Genomic DNA, 8,905 nt, shown 5'->3' with positions numbered 1-8,905 from the left:
TGTTATTTGTCTGATACATCAGTAAATGCAAAAATATTTGAAAACTGTATATATTTAAATAATCTATTTAGTGATAAAAATGGGCAAAATATGTTGCATAACAATTATACAGACTCTTAGATTTGTTCTCACCCTCCCATTTAAAATAATGAATTATTTTTTATATTTGTAACTTACATCATATGTCTTTTGCTTCCTCTTTCTCTTACCCTGTGTTTGCTCTTCTCTTCACCCCCAGCTGGAGAAGAGAGGGGAGAGGAGGGCAGAAGCTGAGAAGATGCTTGCTCAAGCTCAGGAAATGGGTAAAATTTAACTTTTCACACTTGAACTACAGTCAGGATTTGTGCCAGTCTGAATTTATTCTGCTATGCTTTTATGAAAGCCCTGACCCTACTAATGGGGCAAACAAATGAATTTTTTCCAGTGATCAAGATCTGTTTTTTGTTGTTGTTTGTTTGGTTTTTTTTTTTGTTTTTTTTTTATATTTGTTTTTTAAGCAAATTGGCAGAAGTATAAAACCACGTGACCAATCTTATTTTTTGTACAATAAGCTTTATTTACACAGTAGAGATTAAAATGTCTAATTTTCTTTTCTCAACCCAGGGGAACAAGACAATATTGACAAATTCACCAAGCGTCTGGTAAAGGTCACCAAACAGCATAATGATGAGTGCAAAAAGCTGCTGGCCCTAATGGGAGTGCCCTACATCGAGGTTGGATCAAGATTTGATTTACTTCAACTCTTGCTGTTTTAATATTTCCACATTTGTAATGAGAGTGATTTTTGCTCACCAGTTTGGAGGAATCCTTCCCCTGGTAGTTTAACAGTTTTAACACTTCTGTCCCAGTTAGTTTTTTTTGTTAGAATAGGCTTCAAAGGCCCTGAAAAACATAAAATATAATGTTAAACCATAAAATGTGTAAGACCTACATTTTTTTGCACTATAAAGTACAGGATGTTCATGAATTACAATTTGGAAAAAAGTCCTTAAAAATTATATTTTTGTTCTTGCTTTGACACCAGAACAGGAATATCCTCAACCTCAATATATGTGGAGAAAAACTAAAGTAAATTTGGAGTTAATGTAGTTCAATGAAATGCCTCTTCTTTTTAAAATGACTCTGTTATATAGTATGCTTGGCAACTAAAGTGTTTTCCCCATATCAGAGAAATCAATTGCAACGGGACAGGTCTGGGTAAATAATTATGTCAAAATGTAATTTGATGTGTTTTGTATTGTAGGCTCCATGTGAGGCCGAAGCCAGTTGTGCCGCTCTGGTCAAAGCAGGGAAGGTGTTTGCCACAGCAACAGAGGATATGGACGGGCTGACCTTTGGTACAAATGTTCTTCTCAGACACCTCACTGCCAGTGAAGCAAAGTAATGTTACACCTACATTATTGATTTTCCACTGTTAGACTGTATTACAAAGATGTTTGGACTGTGGAGTTGACTTGATGTTTTCCCTTGTTTTGGTTCCAGTGTTAGTTCTGGTGCAACTTTTGGTGTAACCTATGAATGAATTTTATTTCTATACTTGATAATGATAAAATGTAATCTGCAATAGATTTGATTGGATTTTATTGTCCGTAATTGTTTTTAGGCAAAATGTGCCCAAATTACTTGTTATCACAGCTCAGAATGTTCTATTGTAATGATGGCAATGTTGTTGAGTTGTCCCACTAGCTCTGAATAAGTTCAGAGAAATACTTCAAACATGCTACAAATACTACAGTCAATACTATTCAAAATAGTAGCTCTGCCCCATACCTTTTATCATCTGTTTTACTTGTACTTGTACTTGTATGGTGCAACTTTTATGATGGCAAATTGTTTGTTTCACCATGAGCCAGTAGGAACCTAAAATGTATTATAATCATCCTGTCTTACTATAAAATCATTTGAGTTTGGATAGTTGTGTATATTTGGACGAGGAAAGAATATGCACAGTGTTACAACACAAATTATAGTCATTACATTTACTAGCAATGTCTTAATTTATGCACTTGATAATACATAAAGGAATTTATTTGTTTCAGGAAACTCCCTATCCAAGAGTTCCACTTCAGTCATATCCTGCAAGACACTGGCTTGACCAATGAACAGGTAGAGTTTTTTCTGACTTCGATAAAGGTAAAGCAAATCATTATTCTGTATAATCTAGAGTATAATTTTTCATCCGGGGTAAAATTCAACAACCACTTCTGGTTTTATCATGCTGATTTTGCACTCTGCAAACTGTCACCCTACAGTGCGGAGACAGCATGCCATGCCAGTTTTTCACAGAATGTCACAATACTCTCCTGGTAATTAGAACTGCAGTTGATCAACGTACACCGGGAGTAATATTTAGCTCTTTAACACGCTAACTGCTTCTTCTATCCCTTGTCCATCCAAGTTCATAGACCTGTGTATTCTGCTGGGCTGTGACTACTGTGGGACCATCAAGGGGATCGGTCCCAAGAGAGCCATCGACCTGATCAGACAGCACGGCTGCATTGAGGAAATCCTAGAAAACATTGACCACAGCGTAAGTTTATGTTTGCTACAACCCTGTCGTTCAACCACACGAACAAGGTTTGGTTCTGATCCTGTGTGTGTGTGTGTGTGTGTGTCTTGCCTTCATATAGAAGCACCCTGTTCCAGAAGGCTGGCTGTACAAAGAGGCCAGGAGTTTGTTTTTGAAGCCAGAAGTGGTGGATTGTTCCTCAGTGGAGCTGAAGTGGAGTGAGCCAGATGAGCAGGGACTGGTCCAGTTTATGTGTAATGAGAAACAGTTTAGGTGAAGCATCAGCGGACCCTTTTTATGACATTGCTGCATGTTGGATTCATCCACTTGACTTGTTTGAGTTTTCTTGCAATGATGATGGATGGTGATGGCCATGACGTTGGTTCTCAAAGTGACTGAATGTCCAGAACAACTGGTTATATAACATTTGAGCTCTAGACTGCAATGTAGAGCATGTACAGGCAGAGTTTATCATCCTGGCATCACTTGAAGACTACCTTTTTAAATATACTATGAGGTTATGTGCATATTCCATTTTTATTTAGAGCTACTTTATAGTCACTTGTCTTAGTTGTCTTGGCTTAGTCTTAGTTGTCAGTTGTCTTGTTACTTGTTTAGTCTTAATTGCTTCCTCACATTCTTGTTTTTGCTTTTTTTAAAATATTTGAAGGAAATTTCCAATGAAAATTACATTGCGTAAAGGATGGAATGCAGCTTTTTATTTATTGATTAATTTATTTGTGTATCTACTTGCAGTGAGGACAGGATTCGTAATGGCTATAAGAAGATTGTAAAGAGTCGGCAGGGCAGCACACAAGGACGACTGGACTCTTTCTTCTCTGTCACTGGATCTCTGTCATCCAAACGGAAGGTACATTTAGGAAAATTACAGTTTCCCTGCGTGTTTCCAAAATGATTGAATGATTGGACTTAACCAGTTATTGATTTAACCCCCTACAATCGTATGTTATGTGTCATATTCCTTGTCAGATTCTTTTAGTCCTTAAAGAGTAAGGTAAGTAGGTAAATAAGCTGCTTTAATTTGATTCCAGTGTATATTAAAACATTTTCCTGACGCTGTTTTTCTTTTTCTTGTTATATTTCTTTTGTCTTAGGAACCTGAGATAAAAGGATCGGCAAAGAAAAAGCAGAAGACTGGAGCAACACTGAGCAAATTTAGGAAGGTCAAATAGAATAAACACAGTGATCCATTGATTCCTTTGAGAAGTAATTATTGTAATGAATAACAGTTACTAAATGAAAAGTATAAAAAAGGAACATAGAGGTCCAGTTGAGGTAGGAAGAAGCTACAACACAATAGGAGGTTGTGTGTAATGTTTAGTTCAGCTGAAAAACTGTTACACATGACCAAAAAAAAATTTCAAGCTAATGTTTAAGGGTTTTGTCAAAGTGTGTTTGCTATTACGGAATAAAAGTAAGGAAGTGTTTTTGGACAGCAACTTGTCATTTTATTTTCATATGCTCAGTTGGGGGTTAATTGACAGTTTTGAGAGTATGTGCATGGCTCACATCATATTAACTTCTTTTTCCAGAGAAAACATTTGGTTTCATATGTGGGGTTTACAAATGGTACATACAGTTTAACTCCTAAATAAAAGTAATTGATTACACACATTTGTCCTTACATGTACTGCCAGTGGCAGACATTACAAACACTTAGGTACATAAGTATTTGGACGGTGACATCATTTTTTAAATTATGCCTCTGTACACCACCACATTGGATTTGGAATGAAGCCATCGAGATATGATTGAAGTGTAAACTTTAAGCTTTAATTCAGCTTTCATGCAAAACATTTTAACAAAAATATTGCATTATCTGTTTAGGAATTACAGCCAGTTTTATATATAGTCCCTCATTTTCAGAGGCTCAAAAATAATTGGACAGTTGACTGACAATCAGTTTCATGGCCAGATCTGGCTTGTCCCCTCATTATTTCATGACAAATCAAGCAGATAAAAGGTCTGGAGTTGATTCCAAGTGTTGAATTTGCATTTGGTAGCTGTTCATGGGAACTCTCAACGTGCAGTCTAAAGAGGTGTCTATGTAAATGAAGGAGGCCATCATTATGCCGGAAAACACAAAACAAACCGATCAGACAGATCGCAGAAACTATAGGAGTGGCCAAATCAACAATTTGATTACCAGAAAACATCTTTAAAAAATCTGCCAGTTCTGGATGGATGAAACCAGGATTAACTCGTATCAGAATGATGGGAATATGTTCCCATCACTCTGGACTCACTCATCACCCTTGTTAGTGTGACAAATGCATCGTTGACCCACCCTGCCATCATGTGAGTCATTGAGGTCGCATGACAGCCGGTGTGGATGGGTGTTCAGCTGTCTGGGGAGTGAACCTACAACTGCATTGTAGGTGCCTGACAGGTGGTGTCTCAGACCACCTCCTCTGTTTAGTGACGGTTTCAAACTAATGGTTTGAAAGAGGAGTGAAAGAAACCATCTTTGTCAGCTTCGAACAACCGTCACTAAACAGAGGAGATGGTCTGAGACACCACCGGTCAGGCACCTACAATGCAGTTGTAAGTTCACTCCCCGGACAGCTGAACACCCATCCACACCAGGCCTCATGCGACCTCAACAACTCACATGATGGCAGGGTGGGTCAACGACCTCAAAGAATCACAAGTGTTGCTGATCTCAGGAAAGAAGCCTTTTGGATGAGAGGTGAAATGTCTTCAAGAACTTCAAGCAAGTCCAGTTGCCTTTGCATAGCACTTACAGAAGACTATGACCTGGATGACTGACAATCTTCAGAGACATATGGAGAACGAAAGAAACAGCTCATGATTCTGAGCATACCGCATGGGTGTGTATGGCTGCCAATGGAACTAGGTCACTGGTGTTTATTGATGATGTGACTGCTGATTGAAGTAGCATGATGAATTCTGAAGTGCATAGGGCTATACTATCTGCTCAGATTCAGCCAAATGTTGCAAAACTGGTAATACAGTGCTTTACAGTACAGATGGATAATGACCCAAAACATACTGCAAAAGCAGACAAAGATCTTATGAAGGCAAAGAAATAGAATATTCTTCAATGGCCAAGTCAGTCACCTGACTTCAACCCAACTGAGCATGCTTTTCATTTACTGAAGGCAAAACTAAAGGCAAAAAGACCCACAAACAAGCAGCAACTGAAAGCAGCTGTAGTAAAGGCCTGGCAAAAGCATCTAAATGAGGGAAACTCATTATTTGATGTCCATGGGTTCCGGACTTCAGGCAGTCATTGACTGCAAAGGATTTTCATCCAAGTAATAAAAATAATCCTTAAATTTATAATTATGTATGTTTCTCCAATTACTTTTGCACCTCTGAAAATGGAAGACTGTATAAAATTGTTTGTAATTCCTAATCAGTTAATGTGATATTTTTGTTAAACCCTGTAAATTAAAAGCTGAAAGTCTACATTTCAATCACATCTTGATGGCTTCCATTCAAATGGTGTACATAGTAAAAATGATGAAAACTGTGTCAATGTCCAAATACATACCTAGCTAAGTCCTTATGCTCATGGGTCCAGTGAATGTGGTACAAGTTCCTCAAGGACATTACATTCACTGCACACCGCTAAAATTACCTTATTCTGGACACCACTTGTCTCTGTCTAGTTTCCCACAGTGATTGATGTTTTGTTAGTGTATACACCACTATACACTAGTTCCTGGATGAAATATGACTGAGAAAGTGAGGTTTATCAGTGTGTGGCTGATGAACAACAGAGACAATACCAAAGACAAGCGGTGGGGTGTAAACTGATATGTACAATGCACTGAGAAAATTCTGACAACTTTAAGTACACAGGGGAAATTGGTTAGTTGGGTTCTGTTGGATTATCACAGTGACTGTAAATATAGTGTAACTTGTCATCTTTATTGTTGAATTGATTATGCACTCAATGCTGCTGCACTAAACAGAACAGGCTTTCTGAATATTATTTCACTTGACTCAACTAATATTACGGCATATTGCTGCCGTTCCCAAAAAAAAAAAGGAAAATGGATCAGTATCGTGTTACAAAAAAAGTTTGTTATAACAAGATCCCCTTATTACAAACAAAAAAAACTTATCACATTATAACAAAGTTTTCTGTTAAAAGAATATATTATTTATCTTTTTCATGTTATAGCAATATGTTATCTAACATGCAACGTTTTCCCGGTATAACAAGCTGAATGGTATATTGTTATATGGCAAATGCCAGTGGCGAATGAAGAATTGGAAGTTAATTTCAAGAACTGAACAATGCAAAAGCTTAAAGAATAGGTTCTAAATTTTCCAAGCCTGTCTTAAGATAGTAGTCAGGTACCTATATGAACAGCGAAACTGTTTTGTCCCACTAATCCTTCCTCCTGTTCTTACTGGCCGTTAAAGCCGATCCCTTCCTAATGTGCTTTCAGTGTAAGTGATGGGGGACAAAACTCAGTCCTTGTTTTGTGCAAAAATGCATTCCAAAGTTTATCTGAAGCTTGTGAAAGGTTTCAGCAGTCTGTGTTAGTTAGTCAAATTACTAGATATCTTCCAAAGTCAGTCTTTTTATTATAAAATTTGCTTATTGTGTTTTCACAAATACTGTTTCTGTTTAACTAGTCTTGGACCTAAAATGCAGAACACTCTCTGAGACAGCAGTTGAGTAACAAATGTATTATATTTGTAATGGGTTTTGATTTGGGAGGTTATTGTTTGAGGAGTAGATGAGTGGAGATTTGCAGAGATTGGTGAGCAGGGTGAGCTGATCAGGTGAGGGAGTCTTGGCCGTAGTCCACACAGAGAACAGGTATCAACAATAAACAGGAACTGGGCAGGACCAGCTGTGATGGTTCCGAAGATGACTGGCAAAAAGGAATGAGCTGAGGTTTGAACCGGAGAACATTAAAACTACAAATTGGAGAAGATCATGAGAAAAAACACACAAGGAGCAAGATGCTGAAGTAACTGAAGAATGCCTGGAAACATAGTTACAAAAATATGGAATTTTGTACTTAAAACTAACTTTGAAAGGATTTCAGCCTTATGAAAGGTAGCTCAGGTGTTCCCAGTGAACAAAGGTGGTGATAACTTGAACAACTATTTCCCAATTCCAAAACTCATTTGCTGTGAAGTCCCCAGGATCACTCTTTTACAACCAACTCTGTGCTCATCTATATTATAACAATTATTAAAGCCTCAACAGTTTGGGTTTAGACCATAACAAACCAAAAAAACAATTTAAATTAAGCTGGACTTTTCTCAGGACTAGTTTCTTGCTTATGTGTTTTAAAGAACATAGGCTCTGTATGAGTTTAAATCATCAGTGGCAAAATCACAAATGTCAATGGCGATGCTAGACAAAAAGTTAGAAGATCAAACTAATTTGTATTCATTGTTTGGGAAACATTCTCTGCAGAATTTCGTGGCAATTCGTCTGGTGTTGAGATACAGTATTTTAGCCTGGACCAAAGTGGTGGACCAACTGACTGTCATAGGCTGGCATTACCATCCATAGAGCTATGACACTTGCAAGGCTAACAACTAAAGGGATACCACAAGATTCTATACTTTGTATATTGCTATTTACAATCTATGGTTGCGGTCGAATAGTCCTTCTTGCTAAGGAAGGTTCCTAACTGAGTGAAATGACCTGGAAGCCATAATAAGAGCTGGTCAAATTTTCTATATGCTAAGGAAAGGAGATTCAGTGCTTCCTATCTTACTTCCTTTAGTATAGGATTCACTGGACTTTCCTTTACAAAAAGGAAAGGAGATGATGCCATCCCACAATTTCTTGCAGCAGCAACAGCATTTTGTTGTTCATGAAAAGAAACAAGCATGACCGGCAATGGATGCAGATCCTCATGAAAGTTACCACCCTTAAGTGTCTAAAATGGCTGCAATAGAATATAGATAGCTAATGGCCTGCTCTGGTGAAACACACAACACTGCAATTAAATGAATTAAAATAAATCAACAAATAAAAGAAATACTTGGTGACTTGCACGCAATAATCAGTAGGGGTCATCTGCGCTACAACATACTGTTATGCTAGCATCACAGCCGTTCAGATACATTTGAAAACTAAAATAATCACCACAAAGAAACAGCCTATAGAGATAAAACCATATTAATTAAACTATTTAGGATGAACTAAAATTGGCTGAAGAGCTACAGATAGGTGACAAATTAGAGGAAAAACCAATATGAAGTGTCTTTGTAGTCTCTGGAAGTGTCTGGAACTCTACTGGAGGGATGGAACACCCTTATTCCAAGAGATATACCTCCTTGGGTGTTTTGTTGATGGTGGTGGAGAGCGCTGTCTAACACGTCAATCCAAAATCTCCCATAGGTTTTCAACTGAGTTGAAATCTGATCACT

At 37.6% G+C, this 8,905-nt stretch overlaps 1 protein-coding gene across 2 annotated transcripts in view; it reads left to right on the top strand.

Annotated features, from left to right (window-relative positions):
* fen1 (flap structure-specific endonuclease 1) overlaps positions 1–3,963 on the top strand; it is an 11,645-nt gene extending 7,682 nt beyond the window's left edge. For both annotated transcript variants that reach the window (XM_040126838.1, XM_040126837.1), the window contains exons 5-12: positions 239–302; positions 604–713; positions 1,244–1,380; positions 2,040–2,106; positions 2,399–2,530; positions 2,631–2,782; positions 3,266–3,380; positions 3,625–3,963. In XM_040126838.1, the coding sequence (XP_039982772.1) occupies positions 239–302; positions 604–713; positions 1,244–1,380; positions 2,040–2,106; positions 2,399–2,530; positions 2,631–2,782; positions 3,266–3,380; positions 3,625–3,702 (855 nt within the window). In that variant the 3' untranslated portion in view covers positions 3,703–3,963. The remainder of the gene's footprint in view (positions 1–238; positions 303–603; positions 714–1,243; positions 1,381–2,039; positions 2,107–2,398; positions 2,531–2,630; positions 2,783–3,265; positions 3,381–3,624) is intronic.
* Positions 3,964–8,905: the final 4,942 nt, after the last annotated feature.

Source organism: Xiphias gladius, chromosome 5, assembly GCF_016859285.1.
Source record: "Xiphias gladius isolate SHS-SW01 ecotype Sanya breed wild chromosome 5, ASM1685928v1, whole genome shotgun sequence".
NCBI lineage: Eukaryota > Metazoa > Chordata > Actinopteri > Istiophoriformes > Xiphiidae > Xiphias > Xiphias gladius.
The sequence above is the reverse complement of the archived record's forward strand: the minus strand, read 5'-3'. Positions and strand labels throughout refer to the sequence as shown.